Consider the following 23,104-nt stretch of genomic DNA (forward strand, 5'->3'; position numbering starts at 1 on the left):
ATTTTAGTTGTAGCTATTGATGTCACATAAATAAATAATAAACTACCAATTGATTGATTATAAAGTTGGCTCTGCTATCTTTCAAGATGAGTAACTAGATTCATGAATGAATCAATCAAATACATTTAAAAGAAAGTAGAAAGCGAAAGTAAAGCCATAAATAATTACATATTTAAACAGCAAGCTAAGTAGGGTAAGTATGTCCCTTTAATCCCTTCTTATTTCCACTGAGTTCTCTAGTAATTTCCAAGAAGAAAACCCCCTTCTGTGCCGTGAAAAACCTATGCCAAGCAATCGGCAGCACAAAGTTTGATCAGTTTCGGTTCTGTTCTGTTCTGGTATTTCTTAATGAATCATTCATCCGGCCAGCTAACACACACTGTCTGGACTCTAGGGGAAGGCAGATAGCAAGGCGGTGGTCGGGCCTCAGAGCCAGATTAAGAATTAGCTGGCGACGTTGCCAGCTGAAGGCGGCAATATAATTTTACGGCGCTGAAGGGTCTCGAGAGCACAGCGAGGCTTATCGTCGATCGCTCGAATGTCAAACAGGTGTTCAACAGCCGCCACCCACAGAAACGAGCAGAAAATAGCGCTGGCCAGCTGCCTGCCACGAGCCCCAATTTGTAGCTCCCTCCGATAAGCCAAAGATATAAGCTCAGGTGTCCGCACAGGTGCGAGACCCAAACTATACTAATGGAGAAACGGAGAATCCCGTACAATCTCTGATAACATTAGCTGCAACAAAATTTGAGCCATCAGGCTTAATTTGCACTATTTTCATTTATTTATTTATTTACTGCTAATTGATGCACAGCGCTAAATATATTTGTTTAGTCATCCAATTTTTGTTCAATTTATATAAAACAATGAGCAAATAATCCAGCTCAATTTGCAGCTTATCTTGACTGCTGGCATTCGTTTTCTATAGCCAAGTATCTGGAGGTATAAATATGCAGAGACTTACTTTTTCATTTATTTTTTAAGTGGTTTTTAGCATGGAAGCTAATTAAGGTATTAAGGGTTTAAATTCAAACAATAAATGTGTACAGTAATTTAAGCACTTGAAAGTATCATATTGATAATTTGGGTATCATTTAGATGCTGATACAGAGTAGAGGTGCCGATTAAACAAGTAAAATTATTACAAATATTTAAAACTTTTCGGAGTGTAGATTTACAGTTTTACAAGCTATACACTTTGTTTCGGAATTATATGGCTAATGTTTGATAGGTTCAAAAATGTTTCAAGTCTCAGGTGGATGTGTCTTAGATCCAAACGCATTTATTGTTACTGAAAATACTTGTCAAACAATTACACAAAAATTGGCAAGTGAAATTCAGAAGCGCCATGGCACAGCTCACCGTCTGGACAACAGCTAAGCCACACTGGGAGAAATACAGGAAGAAAGAAAGAAAGAAAAAAAATGCGAAATGCAGATCATTTGGGTTTTGGGTTCGATTTTTTTTTTTTTAATTTTGAGTATTGTTTTTACATTTAATAAATTTGAAACAAAATAAACATAATTTTAGGAATTTCTTTTACTTTTGAATTTGGAACAAAATAGCCAAAAAGTGGAAATTTTAGCCAGAATGTTCCAAAACAATGTTCCTTTTTTTTTCTTTTATGTTTGAGTTCCAAGTATCATCATTAATTTTTTGGTTGTAGATCCGCTTGTGTGTTTACTTCGGGAAGGGGTGCTGTTGTCATGAGCATGAAGCAGGAGTAGGGGAACTCCTTGACGGTGACCTCCACGTAGACTGGTTCGGTGAAGCCATTGCTCAGTACCTTCATATCGTTTTCGGAGATGCGCATAAAGTTATTGCTGGCGTTGACAAAATTCTTACAACAATGGGACTTGCTCAGGCCACGCATCGACATGATGCAGCTGCGACTGATGTCGAGCCGGCGATTGAAGACGGTCATCAGCACATGCACGGGCCGTGGCAGGTCCATGGTGATCACCCACAAAGCGAATACATCTTCATCTTCATCTTCATCTTTATCTTTGCTCTCGTTACCATTGACGGCACTCAATTTGTTGCGGCAAATCATCACGATTATGGGCAGATGACCCACATAGCGGGCATAGGGCTCAGGCAGGCCTGCATTGCCCACCGGCATGAAACGCTTCAGCGGCAGCGTGGAGTCATCGCCCTGCTTGCCGCCATACACCAGCATGGACATGCAGGTGTTCGTGGCCAGTCTAAAGGACGTGGGATTGAAGATAATCAGTACGCTGTCGTCATCGAACACCTCCTTGAGCTGCAGGTTCAGGCGATCTTTCAGATGAGTGCACCAAAAGTGTGCCAGCAGTTCCGCATTGAGCAGCGTCGAACAGCCGTCCAAGCCCAGGGGGCAGCAATATTTGACCTGCAAGACCTTAGCAGAGTGACTTCGGGGCGACTTCGGGACATGGCCAGCACTTGTGGCCTTCAGATGTGGCTCGTAGTGCGTTTCGGCCGTGTTCTGCAGGGTTCGCACTTGTCGCAGTCTCAGCAGCAGATCCTCGACTCTCTCGTCCCCGGAAAGCTTTGCGAATTCCTGCTCAAAGTATTTGGCACGCTCCATGGCATACTTGACATGATCGCCCTCGAAAATGGGCCCACCGGCGGTGTCCGCATGCAGTATGTCTATCGGCAGAAACTGCAATCGATGCGTCTGACTGTAGAGCCCGCCATCCAATGGGGTTTGCCTCTTGCGTATCAGCACATTCGATTGCCACACTTGGATGATGTCAGCGTCCGAACTGAGTGGCATGGGCTGAAAGTAATTAATTTCCGTCTCGCTATCCTCTCCCTTTATAGTCATGTCACTTTCAGTAGCCGTTTTGTCATCCTTCATGTCTGTACCTTGTTTGATTTTTTTCTGGTCAATGTTAGAGGCTTCACTGGCCAGAGGGTTGTCGTCGCGTTCTTGGCCCCTCTTGCCGTTGTTCTCAGTTGCGGCACTGATCTCCCCCAGCTCGGGGCCCAGGGCCTGCAGTCTGTTGGGCCGATAGTGCGTATGCATTACCTCATGGATCAGCGTACTTTGGCTGATCTGCAACTTAACCAGCACTGGCGACTGCGCTTGATGGCCGTTTAATGGCATCATGGACGGATTTTCGCTGGCTGTATAATATTCAGTGTTGTCGTCACGTATTCTCATTGTAGATTTGGCTACAGAATCTGTCCCCAGATCTGTCTGGGGCTCACGCGCTGAGTGAAACACTGTCTGGCTGGAGCGATTGGTAGCCAGTGCCAGTGCTGGTTCCAAAGACTGATCCTTTGGCTTACTGGCACTGTTCGGCGACTGTTCCGTGGGCAACTGGCTGGAGGGAGAAGCAAGAAGTATGGCTGAAAAATACTCTGACCTGGCCCCAGGCGATGGTGTGCGATCCCGTGCTGTGTGATATGACTCAGACAGACTAGTGCGGCTCGAAAAATTGCCACAAGCCACCGAAGTTGGACGATGGTCTATGGGTGGGAACTGTGACTGGTAGGTCAGCGTTTGATTTTGCTTCTGTGGCTTCTCCAATGTCTGCTCCTGTTCTTCATCACTTTCCGTTGGCTGTGCCCGCCGTTTGACCGGTCCCATTACCACAATCGCTGCTATTGAGCTAGTTTCCGGACGTGCCTCCGCGATGGCTTGCGCATTGCGGTCATCTTCTGTCGTCGATGGCATACTAGAAGAGTGCTCTACCTGTTGGCGTAATATGACATCAGCTGGCAATGCTGCAGTCTGATAGGAAGCGCTCGAACTTGAGCTACGTGTCGTATAGCCAGCGGGCTCGGTGCACCGTGAACTGGCTGCAGAGCGACAATCGGTGGACACGACACAACAACGACACGCACAGCTGCTTGTGTCCGGTAGGCTAGATGTCCCATTGGATGCCACTTCGCCTTGCAGTGGCAGCCCATCGGTTGCCCTTGGCGGCTCCACAGGTGATCTGTTCTCTTGAGTCGCCGATGAAGAAAGGCAGGTTGTGCAGGAATCAGCCGAGTGTCCAGTGTCTGAAGCTTCGGAGGAGCCCGTGGAGAATGGTTTCTGGCCCCGAGTCCACACTACAATGACTGGCTTGGTCGACATTTTAGCCGACACTCCTTGGGACATTTTAGTTTGATGCTCAGGCGATGTTGGCGCAGTATTCGATTGACAATGGGTGCTTGTAGATTCACACGCAGGGAGGTTGGGCCATCCCTCGCACCGAAATAGTTCCGTCAGTGACCTCGAAGTCGAAGTCGAAGTCGAAGTCGAAGCTGGTGCTATATGCTCGGCTTGTGCGGGACGGGCTGTATACTCCCGCAGCCGTGCTTCCAGGTATGATTTAATTCTGGATTTTTCAGCCTCCCGATTTAATCGAAATTCTGGCAATGGCTCCGGCTGATTCGGAGCCGATTCGGATTTGGATTTGAATTCCATCAAAAGATCAAAATTTAGCCGACGTCGTTGTACATTGCTCTCAGAGTTTGCAGAGATTGAACATTGTGTGGACTGATGTCTGAAGCTGCGTCTCTGCTTCAAGGGGTCCTTTAGTGTAGGCAGTGAGGAATGAACGCTGCAGCTTTGACCCTCCGCCGGATTGTTCAATGATTGGCCAGTGACCAAATGTGAGCTCTTCGTGGCGACGCATTCAAATGACTCTTTTGGTAGCGAACTATCTTGGGTCTCTTCTTGGGGCAAGCTGTTGTGGTCATAGGTGCTCGGCTCCCCTGAGCTTCGCCCCAATTTAAGGCTACCCGTAGTGCCGCCCAAACTGGCAACTTCATCGAGCTCCGAGACCGGTTGCACCCCGTCTTGCTGCAATGGATCGCCACTATGCAGGGTTACCGCCTCCACGGAGGTAAGGGGTATGCCCACCCCGTCAGTGTTTTGATCATGGCGCATAACGTCAACCACTTCTGGATTAGTGTCGGTGTCATTGGTCCTTTGTTCAGCATCAGCATCGGCATCAGCATAGGCCAAGTCATTCATACTCTTACTTCTGGCGAGGAGGGGCTTTGGCGTGGGCTCGGCTAAGAGGCGGGATAGATGGATGGATAAATAGGTTGGATTATGGACATATAATAGGATTGCATTTATAGATAATTGGTTAATAAATGGAAGGTTGGATCAATTGAAGTTGGGTGGGCAGCAGCTCTAACAGAGCAACAGCGGAGTTAACGCTCTGCTTTGCCAGCCTGTTAACGCGCGCAGTTTTGATAGCCTGTTAGCGCGCTGCTTTAACAGCTCCAGCTCACTGTTAGCGCTCGCTCTCACGATCTGTTCCGTTCCATTCCATTTCGTGAGCGGCTTCAGTGCATAACAGCAAATAATAGAAAAAAAAAAACGCTTACCATCAGTTTTTTGCATTTCTTGCAGTTTCCTTGCCCAGAGGCATTCCAACTCCTTGCTTATTGAATCATCATCATCATCATCCACATGGTCAAGTCCTATTTTGTTTTGCTGCTCATCTAACTTATCCTGTTCTTCTTTCGCCTCTTTCGCTTGCAAATGTTTTTCATCCAAACGATCAGAGGACATCATCTCTACGTGAGTATCGCTTTGATCATCCAACTCCTTGCTTATTGAATCATCATCATCCACATGCTCAAGTCCTGTTTTGTTTTGCTGCTCATCTGCCTTACCCTGTTCTTCTTTCGCCTCGTTCGCTTTCAAATGTCTTTCATCCAAGCGATCAGAAGACATCATCTCTACGTGAGCATCGCACTTCGATTCGCATTGTGTAGTCACCTTATCGGCTTGTACATAAAAGAATTTTTTTTCCATTTCTTTCAAAAAAAAAACAAAAAAAAACAAATGAACAAATAAAAACGATGCGATATGATTATTTCCGAAACTGAAATTTAAAAGCAAACTAAAAGCAAATTTAATGACTAGCTTTTTGTTCTCTGGCTTTAGTTTCTCTGGCTATGAACACGCTGTGAATCGTAAAAACTTTTTAGAGCTGTTTCTCTTTTAAGGGTTGAAGGAATACTGATCTGATACTGATACTGATATCACATACAAAAATTCCCAAAGACTTTTTATTGAATTGTTGCTTTGATGCAACATTTTGAACACATTTGTGTATAGTCTAGTGCTTTGACATAATACCCAGTATCAGGTTGATCATCCATATTCGGGTACTTAGCACTAGGGGGGTACAAATTTGTATATTAAATTAAAGTACAATATTTAAACATTAGTGGAAAGCAAGCAAAATGACCGGTGGAACCCTCCGGTCAACGATCTATTCGCAGCTGCTCCAAAAATCCGAATGTCCGAGTCCGTAATCCGTAATCGCGCAGCACAGTGCCTGCACTGCACCTGCACCCTGCCGCAGCAGATCGTGGCCATTGAATGGTTTTGCATGGGTTTGAGTGGAGAGAACGAACGAACGAACGAACGGAATTTCGGGTGCGAAAGCTTTTGGCAAACTGTTAACAGAGACTGTTAAGCTTTCACTCGCTCTTGCTCTCAGTCTCTCTGTCGCGCTCTCTCTCTCTTTATGTCGGCTGCTCTCTGCTGCAGCTGCAGCTGCTGCAAGCTTTGGTTTTATTTATTTTTTATTTGCCAGCCCAAAATGCTATTGAACTCTCACGCATTTGCACACCTACACACACAGGCGCAAACATACCAAACACACACACACACAAACATAAATGCATACGGATACTCTCACGCCCACCAAAAACACACGTGGAGACATGATTTTTGTTGCATTTTTTTAAACAAAACAAATGGTATCCAAGAAATGCAACGAATATTCACAGTTCTAGGTGTGGGCTATGAAAAAAATAATAGCAAATAAAATAATTGATGATGGACAGGGGGAAAACCAAAATAAAGCCGGATAATCGGTGGAGTCGGCTTTAAAGCAACATCCACCGGCCGGTGGACACGTGTCCTGAAAATCCCAGACCTACATCAACAAAACACCCGAAAACCGAGAAACCGAACAACCGAGAACAACCGAGTTAGTTACCGAAAAAAAAAAAAAAAAAAAAAACAAACCTCGTTACCGAAGCTTACGCGGGGCATCGTTAATGCGCATCTGCAAAGCTCTCTTTTGGCTCGTGCTCCACCTCCACCTGCTCCTCCTCCTACTCCTTAGCCCGGTAGTGTAAGGCCCCGGTCCCCCGTGTATGCCTCTCCATACTAAAGCCGCATCCACTGCACCTCTCCCTGTACGCTGTACCGGGATCCCAGCACTCACTTCTTCCTGTACATTTTCTAGGACATTATCCAGTACAACTGGGTACCCTGCTTTATATTATATATATATATTTATATATTCGATATATTCGAATTTATATTCACTTGAATATATCCTCTATCAGTTGAGCCTGTGTACCTCTATAGGGTAATAGACGACCCCTTTCTGTATGCCCCTTTCTAGCTCGTACTTGAACGTGTTCTTCTGTAGCACTTGCCCATACCCTGTAGTAGAGCTTTCGCACTAGAACTTATTGATGGCTCAGTTGAGGAGCACCTCTTCATACCCCCCCATAGCCGATACCCTCTACCCTACTTCTTCTTCTGCTTCATGGTTCGCCTCAATCTGTGCCTGTTCCCGTTCTTTCTTCGTTTTTGTTTTTGTGTTTCTCCATCTCCATCTCTCTCTTTCTCTGTCTCTCTCTCTCGCTCTTATTCTGTTCGTTCTTGTTGTTGGGGGTTTTTTTGTTTTTGTTTTTGGTTTTTTTTTTTGGGTTTTGTGTTCATTCCAGGCGCATTCTGGAAAATTGTGTCAAGCTGACGACACAATTTTCAAATCGCATGCCCGGAGTTGCAGTTTTTCCCTGCTGCAGAGAGTCCAAGCGGGAGAGTTGCATATTACTCTCTCTCTAGCTCAAAGAGAGTGAGAGAGGGAGAGTGAGAGCGCTGAGCCGGATTGCGGCTGGCTTCTTTTGCCGGCTCTTCTGCGGTGTGTTCACATGACTGTGTGTGGTGTGTGTGTGTGTGTGTGTGTGTGTGTGAAGCATTGCACAAATAATAACGGTAATGGTTAGGCCGCCCGCCGTCTAACGGTACAGTAGCCCAACAGGAAGTGGTGCATTAACACGCGCGCCGATTCTTCCTCTCAGAGCCGTGCTTTTAACCCACTAAAAACGTAACTTTTTCGGCGTAACAATAATAATAATAATACTAATAAAAACAATAACAGAGAGAGAGTGTGTGTGTGTGTGTGTGCGATAGAAAGAGAGATATATAGAGAGAGAGAGCGAGCGAGAGAGAGGGAAAGGTATATTCAATGCGGCATTCGATTGCATCACCTCCAACAAAAATAAAACAACAACTTTTTGGAGAGCTGCTGCCTTAACCTTTCAACCGACGACGTCAAAACTATGACGTTGTCGTTGCTTGCAGCATGCCACACCATGCAACCATCTCTCCGTGTCTTTCTCTCCATCCATGCGTGTGTGTGCGAGTGTGTGTGTGTGTGTTTGTATCGGGTTTTGTTTTTTTTTGGTAAATTCACAATTTTGATTGCGGCAAAAAACGGGCATCCAAAAACACCGAAATACAAACAGAGGCCGGCTAAGTCCGTGAGAGAGAGATGGCCAGAGACAGAATGTTAGTGCGTGAGAGAGAGAGGATGACAAAACGTGGACAGCACGTGCAGCAGTCGCAGCTTTTTTTGTTTCTTTTTTTTTGTTTTTTGCTCGGTGTGAATGCCTTCTGCACACGACAAAAAAAAACGTGTTCTTTTCGGTGCGGTCGCCGTTGACGCAGACGCTGACGCTGGCAGTGCGGTTACTGTTAAAACTGAACAGAGTTAACAGCGTTGCTAACAGCGCTAAAACTGAACAGAGCTACGAATTAAAATTTAACATTTAACAGCGATCTATGGCATGGCCCCGATTTCTGTTGCATATGTTGCAGGGAAAATTAAGGGGAAAGTGGGAAAAACTTTTATGCTGGTTTGGTCATCCAACATTGGTCATTGTCGAAGAGTAGTCTAGGTACAAAAATGTTTAAGATGACCTTCTAGGGTTCAAAGATTCGCCGCCTCTCTCTAGCTGCGCTCTCCATCTCTTTGCCAAATGCAATAACAACTGTTGGGAGCTCTCTCGTTAGCCAAAAGAAAAAGCCGGTCGCTGTCTTTGCTGCTGCATCTGCCACAGCTGCCGCTTCCGCAGGAAGTAGCGGCAACGTCATACAAAAAGCTTTCCTCTCAACTAATGTTAAACTTAACAGAGCGCAAAAGCCGAAGAGAGTGTGAGAGGAAGCAGCAGCAGTAGCAGCAGTAGCAGTAGCAGCCGCATCGAAGCCAGCAGCGACGCCAGCAGCGAGCGAATCTCTAACCATTTCGTGTCTCGTGGACAACAGCAATCGCATCTCGTGCTCATTCGTGTGCGGCCCTTCACCGCTAAGCGACGTGTGTCCCGACCATCGACCATAGACCATCGACATCATCGTGCCATTCAAGCGGTCGTCTTCGTCGTCGTTGTCGTCGTCATAGTCATCGTCATCGTAGTCATTCGTTCGCATTCGCATTCGCTGCCCCCCTGACACCCAAACGAACACACAAAACAACCAAACCAAACCAAAGCCACCCACCCACCCACACCCACTTTCTCGCTCTCTCATTGTCTGTCTGGGAACCGCATTCGTGGACAGACTTCGGGCTCTCCTGCTGCTGCTGCTTGGCACCTTCGGGGGGCTGTTGGCGGTTCGGCTGCCTTTGCTGCTTTTACGCTAACCAAACGCTCGCCACGGGCCGTGCAGCAAAAACAGTTTACATTTGTTTTTCCGCGTGCGAGCACACGTTGACGGGTCTGTCTGCGATAGAAGCTCTTTCTCAATATTCCAAACACACTATCACCACTGGCTTTCCACCACATACCTAATACCAATACCTTTGCCGTACCGTACCGTACCATAACTGTTTCGTTCTTTTGTGTTTTCCGTTGTGGTTTTTCGAAAACTTAACTTGAAAATTGAAAACCCGCCTCGCGACATTTACCCCACGTTTCCTGTTCACCGTGCGTGGCTGTGCGTGTTTGATTTGTGTGTGTTTCGATTTGAATAAGCTCCTGTTTCCGGCCTCCGATCCCAATTCTGATCTGAGTCTCTGTTGCCGTTTCGGCAAGCGTAGCATTCCAGATCCCAATTCCATAGTTTTTTAATGTGAACATTTTCCGATAAAGTGAAGTCTTTCGAAAACAAAACAAGAAACTCAAACTCCAAAAACTTTGCCACCATTTCAATTGTCGCAAGGAAAAACTCCAAAGCTTCAGTTAAAAATCCCAAAAATTACCAAAGAAAATTCCAAATTTAGAATTCCAAAATGCTGCACTGGTTAATTTCAAGTTTTTATAATATAAAGACTTTTGACTTTTCAAGAGTTTAAATTCCGAAGTCTTTTCAGATTTCTTTTCAAGTATTCTCTGTTAAAAATATTCAAAACTTTCAAGGCGCAATGTTCCGAAAAAGAAGCTCAAAAGTTTCGTAAGCTGAGAATTCTGCAAAGAAAAAAAATAGAAGCTTGGGAATCGAAAGATTTTCAAAAGAGCTAGAAATTCGAAAGTTTTCGAAGTAGTGTGTGAGAGTTTTTCGGTTTTTTTTTTTTTTTGGTGCAACTTCTTCTGTCTGTCACTGTCGCTGTCCGCATCGCTGCCAGCGTCGCTGTTGCAGTATCGGTGCCGCAGCCGAGGCCGCATCGTTTTGGCGTTGCGTGCGAAGTTTGGCCGAGACCGAGCGACCACCCGACCGACCGAACGCCACGATGGAACGGCGGCAGCCGGCCTCTGCTGCTCCTCTGAAAGCGGAGTAAAAGCGGAGTCGAGTCGCATTCCGAGTCGTGTCGAGATCGAAGCGCCGAACGGAAGTGCAGTGCAAAGCGGAAACGGAAGCTGAAACAGTATTCCCACTTAATACTTGGCACGCCAGAGCGCACACACACACACACACACAAAACACACGCGGACTCTTACACACAAACACAGAGAGAGAGTGAGAGGATGGATGGATCTTTCTGTTTTAATTATTGTTTTATTCTTGTCGCGCGATTTTCAATTCGGCGAGAATTTTTTTCAACATTTTTTTAACGTGTCTCTTTTTTATAATCTAAAAAAAAAAAAACAAACCCACAACAACAACGTTAGCAGCAAAACAAAAAAAAAATACAAAACAACAACGTGCGGTGTTGTAGGCTTGCCACACAGATCGAAACGAATGTCCAAATTCAAATTCAAATTAAAATCCAAATGATTAAAATGATAATACAAGATGCAGTTGCAACAATAATTACGAGTACTCGTATAATGCCAACAGCAAAATGTTTCAACAAATGCAGTGCGTGTGCATGAAAAACCAAAGCCAAAAACAACAGCAACAGCAACTCGAGGAAAAGTCACAGGGAAAAGTACTTTGGACAAGTGAAAACCCGCTCGAACTATAAACACGAAATACAAAACAAAAATAAAAACAAATAATGATCATGGAATGCCCCATAGGAAAGAGAAATCCCGCCCAAGAATCTCCCGGCTGGACTGCCACTGCCCCTGCGGCAGAGTGAGGAGTGGCCCAAGGTGTGTGTGTCCCCCCCCCCCAAATAAATATATGTACCATACCCCTGTGTGTGTTTTTTCCTGCATTTCTTTTTTTTTTTTGTTATGTTTTGTTTAAATGATATTTGGCACTTCCGCTTTTAAGAGAACCATCTTTCCCCCCATGTGAGAGGAAAAACTGACCTAGTATTTCATTGAAAATCAAAGCATATTCTATATAAATAAAATGTTAGCACAAGGGAACAATGCAACACTCACACCAAAAACAAAAAAAAGGTATTTTCGTGCGCGATTCAAATAATGGAATTCCATTCCCGATCGAGTACGAGCCAGAGAATATCCATCCAATGCTGTACAATCCATAAATATAAATGAATATAAATATAAATAAAGATTCATCTAAATTTATTTGGATTGTTCAGCAGAAATGGGAGGGGACGGGATATAAATATGCTGAAATTATCTCATCAAAAATTTGAACCGTTGCCACCGCTGCTGCCACTTCGATTGGGACTTCAAATAAAAAGTTTTACGCTTTTTAAACAAAATAAATTATAGGATTTTATACAAAATTCTCCAGGGAACCAGCTGACGCTCTCCCCCCCCCAGACAAAAACAAACATAAACAAAACGGCAAAAATGAACAAGAATTATATTTTTCTTTCAAAATAAATCTCGTTTTGATTTGATGATTTGTTCATGTCTTTCGGCAAGTTTTCGGGTCTGGCCATCGCTCATTGAAAACCCAGCGAACCGCAGCACTAGATACATCTCCTCCTCCTCCTCCTGCAGTTCTACATATGTAGATCTTTCTCACTAGATCTAGATCTCTAGAGACCCGTACTATTAATAATTTCAATGCAGAGGGGAGCCCTCTCACTCTCACACTATCTCGTACCCCCAAAAATTATGAGGGTTTAAGAATTTTGATATATGTCTAGACTTTTACTGCTAATTAGACAAATTCTTTTATCTTTTCTGATGGCAAAATTCTCACATTGTATTTATTTGTCGTGGAAGCATTAAATTATTAAAAGGATGTTGATCAGAAAATTCCAGCTACTGAATTTAAAGACTTTTTCTTATGGAATTTCTTGAAAAAACTTACTTGAAATATTTGCTGGATATATATATGGATTTCAGAAGTTGAGTCGGCAGTCGGCAGATGTCAGCAAATAAAGTTAAAAATTACACATTCCCTTATCCTACTTCTGTAAAATACTCAATACAAACAATGATAATATTACATTATCTTAGATATATTTTTGATGGAAATTTCTGGGGTACTAAGACAAGACTATGGTCGAATTTTGTTCTAGGAATTTTATTGACAGATGGACACACTTTCGACACTATTTCTTTCAGCCTTGGTTCTCAGATAATTATCAAGAGTTTTGTCAGAAATTAAAACTTTTATTCATGCGAATGTAAAAGATTTCAGATAGAAGACTTACAAAGATTAAATTATCGGAGGAAACTGAATAGTTTTGTGTGAATCGTAGTTGAATACATGTTTCTCTTGCTTTTGTTTAATGGAAGATATTCATGACACAAAGTGTCATAACTCGTATGAATTTGCATTGAGTACTCATTGAATCGAATCGAATTTCAGTGCACATTAATTTATGGTGAAGGTTTGATCAGAGAAAACTTTGCAAAAACTCTTTGTGCAAATAATTCACATTAATTTCATCTCAACGCTTCATGAATAATTTGCAAATTCTGTCACTATCATTGAGGCATAATCAGGGAAAATTATTCCAGAGATGCAGAATGCAAATTTCCTTTTTCACTTGGACTTCCTCTCTCACAAATAACACCCACTGCTCAGGCCACTTTTAAGGTTCCCCACTGGCCATATTAAATCATTAAATAAAAAAAAAAGGAAAACAGTACATGCGAATATGCAAAAAAATCACATCAAAATGGCAGCAAAAAATTAATGCAAATGTTGGCGCTTTCATATTTAATATGCAAAAATAACACACACAAAAAAAGAAGAAAGGACGGAGGAAAATGCAGAGTGCATTGCAAAGTGCAGTGGAAAAAAACAATTGAAATAATTGTGCAATATAATGACACATGAAATTTCATTTCAATTCTATTTTTGCATCCCGTTATTCGTTATTTATTTATATAAGCGGCCACAACCCCAGCAGTGAAGAGGAAATCATGTCCATAAACTGCAATATTTTCCACAAAATAAAAATAACGTAAAAGAACAAAAACCAAAAACTCATTCAATGGAAAATGAACAAAAAAAAACAACTTTCGAACAACAAACATAGTGGAAAAATATTATAAATAAATTTAAATGAAATACATTTACATAGTCGATGTGCCAGCGCATCAAGCGCACCAAATGTCATCAGAAACGCAGTCAAAATATTATGCCTATATGGAATATGATGGTAGAGGGGTATATCGATGTTTCGATGTTTGCGTGCGACTCGAACTTGAAGAATGCAGCGTATTTATAAGGAATTTTTATGAATCAAAGGTGGCATATCTTCAAATTAAATGCTTGTGAGCTGTCACTCTGTGATTGGCCCCTTTTAGCTTGAAATCTGATATCCAACTCAAAGAATCATCCATTTATCCATCAATTTTATTTATTTACAATATTACTTCTATTTATAGAAATTCTCGAAGATTTTTGATCAAATCAAAGCATGGATTGGAGAATTATTTGTTAAAAATGTTTACACAAAATTGAATTCAATTTTTATTTTCATTGCAACAACATGAGAAAAAATAACACGGGAAATATTATTTTAACATTGAACTTCTGACATTAAAAATGTATAGAAGATATCCAGGATATTAAATTAAATTTTTGGAAGAAGCTATCTATTTACAATTGAAATACATAAAATATTACGAGTACCACACAAAAGACGTCATTAAATAAAATTAATATTCCAAAATTTCAAGAAAATGTATATGAAAGCTGCAGATAAATTGGAATACAACGTGTACGTGGGTGCTTAGCCTGTTGAATAGCGAATTAATTCTGTTCCCTGAGCATCTTTTGAGGCGGCTAGGTGTCCTGGGTATCTATACTTCGAGTACTTTTGCTCATCATAGAAATTATTGCTGCTGCTGCTGCTGCTCGTTCCCTATCACGAGTATGACCTAATTTACGAGAGGAAAAAGGAAACAAAATAGCAGAACAAAAAAACTTACAATGCTAAAGAGAGAGCGACAAAGAGAGTGAGTCGCGAAACATGTCGCATATTTGTCGCTTTTTTTTAAGCCAGAAAAAATCCATATGTATATATGTATGTATGTACATATATACAGATGGTGTGAGAAAGGGGGGGATGGATGATGGGAGATGGAAGATATAGCTGCTGTTTGATATGGAGCTCCCCATAGATGTGAAGGCAAAAACGCGGCATCGGGTAGCGGCAGAGGCAGTGGCAGTGGCAGAGGCAGTGGCAGAGGCAGAGGCACTGCATAATGGCAAATAATGCGGGCTAAAAACAAAAGTGACTGCTGCTGCTGCTACTGCTGCTGTTGGTGCTGGTGCTGCTTCCTTTATTGTTGTCTCGACATATCCCCGCCATTGTTGGGCCTGCCTGGTCGCAGGACTGGCGTTTGGGCCTGTCCTGCCTGCCCAGCCCTGCCCTGGCCTGGCCTCATTTGTCCCAGTTTAAATGGTCTTTAGGTCGAAGAGTGAATCAGATACATGCGATGGGGCACGAGAGTCTAAGTTAGGAAGCGAGAGTAAGAGAGAAAGAGAGTAGCGCATTAAACCATTGCAGAAATTTTGCATGCATCGTATTTGTGTCGGTGTGTGTGTGTGTGTGTGTTTGTCTGTGTATGTGTATCCGTATCTGTGTTTATGTATCTGTGTGTATGTTTATTTGTTTGCTGTTGGCTTTGATTTGGTTTCTGGCCCGATGGCCCGATGGTCCTTGCCCTGCTATCGCCATCAAATCAGGCACACAAACATAATTGTTGTCTCTGTAGAAGTGTAAGTGTGTAAGCATGTGTTAGTGTAAATAGCAATTACAGGCCAACACTCACTCTCTCTCTCCCTCCCTCTCTCTGTCACTCTGTATCTCTGTATCCTTCGCTCTTACTATCTCTTTGTCTCATGCTTTAGTGGGTAAATATTATGCACATACGAGTATAATACTCAAACGAGTGCCCCGAAAATCGGAGATACCAACACTTAAAGACACGGCAAAAACTACTACTCCCAATTAACAAAATTATACGAACACAAAGACACAATAACAACAAGTTACAACAACTGTGAAAACAACACCAACAGTGTCTGAAGTTCACCAATTGTAGTAGCAAAAACACTGAAAAACACTGACAATTACAACAACAACAACTCGAATTACTGAAGGGACAGAAAATCTGATTAGAATTTGATTAACTGTAGGAACAATGTCAGTAATTACAACAATAAAATATTGCCATAAAATCAAAAGCAATAATGCAAACATTTTTGTTGACGAAAATAGCAATAACGGCAAAAATTCCAACACTAGTCACAGCATTCAACTACAGTAATTCCAAAAGAAAAAAAACAATACTTTCACCAATATCACTATAGCGACAAGAAAATTAAAGTTCAGCAATATCCATTGTTTAAACAACAACAATTACACCAATGCAACATTAGTAATGCCAAAAAAATATTACTCCAACGATTATACTACATTAACAAAATTCAACAACAGTATTTTTTGTCACACCAACAAAAAATGTCGCCCCCGCAGCAGCAGCAGCAGCAGCAGCAGCCATGCACTTAAGCGTCGTCTGCGCCCATAAGTATGCTTCGATAAGTGTGAATGAGCGTGCTTCGGGGCGCGCTGATGAGACGATGATGGAGCTGAAGAGCAAGTGGAAAGAAGACCAAGAACAAGAACAAGAGGTGGGCGAATGTGAGGCGAAAGAGTAGCGGGAGAGGGTCTTGGGTACATAACGATGCACTAACTAAGTTAAAGTGCTTGGAATAACGAGAAGACAAGGCACAGGGCACATAGAATAAACATATATATTGAAGGCAGATAATATGCAAGCTTAGATAAGGTGTCGAAACAATATTTGCCAGTGAGCGCGAAAAACTTACAAAAGATAATATAGCAGAATGTCGGGAAAAGGTAGAAATAATATGGAGAATAAATAATCCTCATCATCACCTGAGTAATCCTAAAACTCATACTCCAGGGGCTTTAAGCGTGAAGCCGCAGACAATTTTTAAACTCGAAAAACACCCGTGAAAGAAACGGAGCAAAGTGAGGATAGGGATGGAAAAATGTTAGATGGGGGAGGTGGTATATTTGATAATGGACGATGGGTTTCTGTGGCCTGTGGCCTGTGCCTGGACCTAGTCCTCTATCCTGGACCCATATGCAAATTGCTGCAAACTAACGAAATTAGACTGTAGAAGAAAAACACCACAAATTTAATTACATAGTTCGGGGGCACACGACACACCAGCAGAGGCTCCTCTCCGCCACCAGAGAATAATGGGGAGCAGCGTAAGGGAAAGACAGACATTGCATTATACAATATTTATTTAATGGCATGACTTTTCATACATATAACGCCGCCAATTTATGTCGTCCGCCCATATTTTTCCATCCCCCTTCCCCCAAAACCCCGTCTGCCCATCATACGCTACGTTCTAGCTGTACTGCTTCTCGTGACCGACATTCGACAACCCCCCACAGAATGTCCCGCCAACCGCCAAGAGAGTTTCTCCAACAAGTTCGACTTTTGGCTTTGTCTTGAAAACGAAAGCAGCCCGGAAATGTTTGTGTTGGCCTCATCGTACTATATAGTAACTACTTAACTGTACTAGACCATATATCAACAAGAAAGGAGGAGGAGAAGGAAGAGGAGGAGTGGGGTTGGTTGGAAAGGGGAGGCAGCAGCAGAAGAAAGAGAAATGGTAGCCAAAAGAAGAAAGAAGAAGAAGAAGAGAATGGAAAGGCGCGAGCGATGTGTGCATATATTATGCAGTCACCTCCAGTCACTCTCTGCACTTTTCACCTCACTCCCCTCGCCTCTTATGCACTTAACTCCTCCTCCCTCTGCTCACTCTTTCTTACTCTCTCTCTCTCTCTCTCGCTCACTCTCACTCTGTCACTGTCTCTGTCTTTCTCTTTCTTATTACTCCTTCTCTCTGTCGCTCTTCTTTGCCCCTTTCAACCATTTGTGGCAAGTTTTCGCTTGCCTTTTTTGCAGTTTGGCTTTAAGTTGGCTTTAATCAGGCACTGCATATGCCTTTATGTACACATATGTAGACATGCATGTACATATGTATGTATGTAGCTCATATGGCTTATATACAAACATGTCTGACAAGACCGAAGGAACGAACCCCCCTCTAGCCACTCTTCTGTCTCAATAAGTTTGGGCTTTTCGTATGCAATTTTCGCATTTGTCTGTCTCGCTCGCACTGCGCTGTGGTCTGTTTGGGTTTTTTGGGTTGAAAGGGGTGGTGGGGGGTGGGGTGGTGGGGTGGGAACGGGGGCTGAGCCACGCCCATCTGTTAAATAGCATCCATCGTTCCATCGTTGTTGTAGCTGGTAGTTGTTGTAGTTGTTGCTGTTGCTGTTGCTGTCGATGGTACGTGTTGGGAATGTAGGACATTGTTATGCAGGCAGCGGCATAAAGGAAGAGCAAGGCGAATCAAATGAGAGTTGAACAAAGCGGGAGAGCGGCAAAGAGTGAGCGGATGGGAGCAGAGAGGAGATGTGGCAATGTTGGTAAGCGGTTATGGGTTGAGGGAGGGTAGGCAGGCAGAACCCATAGGCAAGGCACGAATGAAATGTGCAACACCCAAAAGTTTTCATCATTATTGGCCTATGAGGTGAAATTTATTGCAACATAATTCAATGGGAACGCCAATTCTATCTCCTTCTCTCTTTCCCACCACAATATACTCTTTCTCTGTCACTGGGAGTCCTACGTAGCCCAGAAAAGGGAGCTTTAGCTTGTAATAAAGCACACAGAATGCACAAATAATGAAGTGTTATAACATTAAGTAGATGATTAAGCCTGGAATTGAAAATAATGTAGTTATTTTCTATTAAACAATAATAGTTCAATTTTAAAATTTAATTTTGGCTAATTAGCCATATAATTAGAATTTATAGATCAGCCAGCGCAAAGATTCAGTCTCCAAAATAATAATACAATTATATTATAATATTAATATTAAATTAGCCAATTATATTAACCCCAATAATAAATTATATTTGTGTGTAAATAATTCAAGTTTTACTAACATTAAACTGTTTTCTTTTTTGTCATTTTGCAGAAGGCGTCAGAGGAAGCAAACAAAACTCCAAACTAAAAAAAAAGACAATTTTTAAAGACAAACCAAACCAAAAAAAAAAAACCAAAGAGCAAACAGAACAGAACAGAAGCTAGAAAATTTCGAATTATTACAAGAATCTTCTATACATTTGAAATATTTTCAAATTCAAATTCAAATCTAAGTAAATTAATAAAAAATAAACTAATAAATGATAGTAAACGAAGCTCAAATAGACTGAAATAGAGTCCAAATATATTACGAAAGTAAAATGCAATTAATTCAACATATCATATAAATTAATTAGAACAAATTGCATTTAAGTTTAATAAAACACACACCAAAACAAAACAAAACCAAAAAACAAAAACCAAAAAAACCAAAGGCAAAAACCCAAACAGAAATTCAACGAAAATCAATAACCAAATTCGAACAAAAGCAATTAGAACGCTCCAAATATAAAGCAATAAAAAAGAAACAGAAGGTGGCAGAAAATTACAGCATCGAGAGAGAGAGAGAGAGAAGAGTGAGCGAGGAGAGTTCTGATGTGACTCGACCTTCGACCTTGTGGCTTGAAAATGACTCTGAGTGAAACAACAATGAGAAATATTCATCATAAATATATGAAAACCACGTTTAAAATCCAAATTTAAGTGCGCGATTAATTAAATTACAATCGAACGAATAATTCAATACAACAAATGGAGCAGCAAAAATAAGGAGAAAACAAAATCAAGGTAAGTTTTCCAAATCTTTCTGTACTTCCGCTAATTTGCGACTGTTCTGCGTGAATCGACCCTGAATTCAATTTAAAATATCTGTATCATCTTCTCAATGTTTTCAACAAGTGCGTGCCACGCCGCACGCCGCACGCCGCACACCCTCATCACCCCCTGATGCTGATGGTCGTGTCGTTGTGTTTCTATTTTTGAAGATACAATTTCTGTGTATTTCTGTCTTCATTTTGTTTGTTTGTTTGCTTGAAAAATGATTTCTTAATGAGTTGCAAAGAATAGCCACGCATCCAAGTAGGAAAAAGAAGAAAAAAGATTTCGATAAGTGGGTGGAATCCCGAATGGGGGGGGGAATGGGAAAACGCATACGCGTAGATCATCGTGAGTCGTTGGCTTTGACTAATGAGTGTCTAATGAATGAGTCAAGAGATAAATGTGCAAGCAAAGAAAACAGCAACGAAGGGTAGAGAGTAAGATTATGGATTTGATTGAATGTAATTCAAGCAAATATGTCAATTACACAAAATAAATATTAAACCAACGAAAGGAGAGAAAGAAGGGCAATGGAAAGCTTTAAAAGGATGCACCATTACCCGCCCTAAATGCCCTGAATGAGAAGACTCAACTTTTTGGTGGAAATATAAGTGGAAAATCAAAAATAAAAACATTCACCCGCTCACACTCGGACATGGCTGGACATCGCACATGGACATGGCTGGGATGCAATTGGTGGAGCTCCTGCTGCTTCTGCTGCTGCTGCTGGAGCTTCATTAACATCATTCCACTTTCGTAACTCAATTTGGGAACTGGGAGATGCCGTGGCACATGTTGGCCCCATCATGTGGCATCCACACCGAGCAGCGACAGCTCAGGAAACAAGCTAATTCCAGCAGTAGAAGCAGCAGCAGCAGCAGCAGCATTCCCCAACATATATTTTTCTTTATAGATATATGTATACACACACACACACACACACATATCGGAAAATGCTGACGAAGCCAAATCAATTTCGGTGCTGAAAAATTGGGAGCGAAAAAAAAAACCGAAAATCATAAAAAAAAAAGGGGGTGGAAGAGCAAACATTTTTTCTTCTTCTTTGTGGCCCATTCATTGGGACTCTCATTCATAGAGCAATCAGTTAAGGGGGGTATGTGGCGTATGTGTGGATGGCTATGGCTTAGCACTAATCAAATCAAAGAGTTCCCCCCCAAAAAATACGAAGAAGAGGGATGGGAAAACACTTCCGATTTCTAACGGAATGGGGAGCAGCAGCAGCAGCAACAGCAAAGGGAGCGGGCGCAGGGTGGTTGGAAAGGCAAACAAACAAATACGAGACACAGGAAATGAGGAGCCAAGAAAAGAGGAATTTCTGGTGGAACGGGGAACAGACAAACATTAAATAAATAATCTATATAAATATATATGTATATAATGTCAATCGAAATCGAGCGAAAGAGAGAAAGAGGAGAACTGCATTCAAAAAAAAAAACAAACAAAAAAACAATGTTAGCCCCATAAAAGTTTACCTCACTCTCGAATCAATTCCCCGCCGCACCTTAACCGCATGCGGCTTATGTTGGGGCATTTTCTGGCTTGTCGCTTGCCACTTTGTGGCAATAAAAAAGTTCGTTTATAAAACAAACATTCAAGAGATGTTTTTGCCCCCCCCCACACACCCCCTTTACTCTTCCTGTGCGTGTCACTCAACGGCTTGTAAGATTTTTCCAACAGTTCCACGCCCACACACCACACACCACCCACTCACACACCCCCACCGCACTCACGGAGCAGTGTTGCCCTCCACTACATGTGGTTCACACGGTTCAAACAATAGATAAAATAAAATGAAATAAAATAAAATGGAATCTCTTTTTGAATCCAAATAAAACTTTGTGTTCGAAAGGTGTCGCCCAGGAGTTGGCCAACTTTTTCGTGGGAAAACAGATAAAAATACTTTTAGAGGGGCATAAGTAGAGTTGGGGAATAGATTTAAAATGGATTATAAATGTGTCTTATTTTGTCAGTTTAAGCATTTGATTTCTGGTGGAAAATATTTGAAATTTTCAGGGAAGTTCTTTGTTGCATTCTTGGCTAGAAATTTCTCTCTATCTATATATATATATAAATACCATTTAAAGACTTTTGTTCTAATAATTTATATATAATTTATTTACTATTTTTCAATTACTTTTTCTGCTATATCAAATAATAATAATGATTTTTTTCCGGCATATTTCTGTAAATATTAAATACAGTTTTTTTTGTCGTGCTAGATTTGTAATTTTATCCACTGTGCGATGGGGTAATTTCGGTAGGAATGTGGGACATTTGTCCCGCCCTTTGTGTGGGCATGGCCATATGTGTGTGTTTTACAGTTTTGATGGATTTTTAGTGCTTATTGTCGCCCAGGGGCGCCCTAAGGTCTCCGGCTATAATCTTGGGAGTTGCGCATACGCCCCGTCCCGTCCCGTCCCGGCTCGCATTTTAATATGTTTCATATTTTACGAGTCTGTCTGCAATTTGTATTCATCAGGAAGGGAAGCCACATCAGAGCTGAGCGCTGATAAAAAACACACACACACACAAATGTTGCACACTGAAAATGCTTCTTGTAATTAATTTTAATGCAAACATTTGTGTGGCTTGAGTAGGCCACGGAACAAACAAAAAGGTTGGCATTTCATTTGTTCCGTTTACCGTTTTTGCCATTCGGTTCATGTTGCTAATTTTTATGAGCATAATGATTGATTGATTGATGGATGGATGGATGGATGGATGGATGGACGGATGGTTGGATGGCAGGGTTGGAATCCAAATGAATGCAGATGGTTGATGGTTGATGTTTGAGTGAATTGCTTTTTGATAGATCACAAATATGTCAGAAGGAAGCCGGGGCCAGGGCAGGGCCGGCTGCCAATTCTCTGCTCAGTTCATTGTTCGCTGCGTTTGCCACATTAACATTAATAACCGGTGGGTTGTGCAGGGGGGGGTGCTGCCGAAAGCGAAATGGAAATTCAATAAAGAATCCAAAAATCGAACAGAAACAGAAATAATTGCAATTCGAAAAGCGAAAGAATTGCCAGCCCCAAATTGGATTGACCCCATAACCCAGTGAACACTTCAAACATATAACTGTCACATCCATACCTATAGCTGTCATATCTGAGCTAAGTATTAGCCCAGCTTTGAGGTAACTGAGGTTCTTAGTTGTTGAATATGTGTAGAGTCCCTTGGGAAACGAAACTGTAGTCCTTTTACATTAAAAACTAAGCAACAAATAAAACTTTCTTCCAAGAATTGTCTTACAATTTAAAAAGAATGATTTTAGCATTAAAATATTTTAATGTAATATTTTATTTTATTTTCAAAGACTTTAACCAATAAAAGGCTAATACATTCATAAAGCCATTGAAATTCAATTGCAATAAATGAAACTTATGCTTGGGTGTGTTTGGTATTTATATGCTATGCCATTTGTTTACCCCTTTGAAGTGACTGTACCTTGGACTGTACCACAACTGTTTCTCTGCGCTTAACCCGTGCCCCTAACCATTCTTTGTGCAGCTATCCACATGATTTTGTTAACCTTTTTGTCTGGGGTTTTTCG

The 23,104-nt window shown here is 41.8% G+C and overlaps 1 protein-coding gene and 1 long non-coding RNA gene across 7 annotated transcripts; one reads left to right on the forward strand and one right to left on the reverse strand.

Annotated features, from left to right (window-relative positions):
* Window positions 1-1,479: 1,479 nt before the first annotated feature.
* On the reverse strand, window positions 1,480-12,716 carry LOC111065378. Its single transcript, XM_022353514.2, has 3 exons — window positions 12,584-12,716; window positions 5,317-5,751; window positions 1,480-4,995 (listed from the first exon to the last, which is right to left on the reverse strand). The coding sequence occupies exons 2-3, from the start codon at window positions 5,747-5,749 to the stop codon at window positions 1,649-1,651; spliced, it is 3,780 nt and encodes a 1,259-aa protein (XP_022209206.2). The 5' UTR covers window positions 5,750-5,751; window positions 12,584-12,716; the 3' UTR covers window positions 1,480-1,648.
* Window positions 8,021-19,105, forward strand: LOC111065379. Of its 6 annotated transcripts, none has more exons than XR_002606994.1 (3): window positions 8,021-8,072; window positions 11,074-11,496; window positions 18,767-19,105. It is a non-coding gene; the product is annotated as an uncharacterized LOC111065379 (long non-coding RNA). The 6 variants fall into 6 exon arrangements; XR_005968341.1 differs by lacking the exon at window positions 8,021-8,072 and adding an exon at window positions 9,289-9,834; XR_002606991.2 differs by lacking the exon at window positions 8,021-8,072 and adding an exon at window positions 9,289-9,739.
* The last annotated feature ends 3,999 nt before the right edge of the window (window positions 19,106-23,104 follow it).

The sequence above is a fragment of the Drosophila obscura genome, unplaced genomic scaffold (assembly GCF_018151105.1).
Source record: "Drosophila obscura isolate BZ-5 IFL unplaced genomic scaffold, ASM1815110v1 contig_73, whole genome shotgun sequence".
In the NCBI taxonomy this organism is placed as follows: domain Eukaryota; kingdom Metazoa; phylum Arthropoda; class Insecta; order Diptera; family Drosophilidae; genus Drosophila; species Drosophila obscura.

Bases quoted from the DNA above. Each gene is read 5' to 3' on its own strand.
- LOC111065378 (XM_022353514.2), bottom strand. From the start codon at position 5,749: ATGGAAAAAAAATTCTTTTATGTACAAGCCGATAAGGTGACTACACAA. The intron at 4,996-5,316 runs GTAAGCGTTTTT...CCCGCCTCTTAG, and splicing joins AGAAATGCAAAAAACTGATG to CCGAGCCCACGCCAAAGCCC.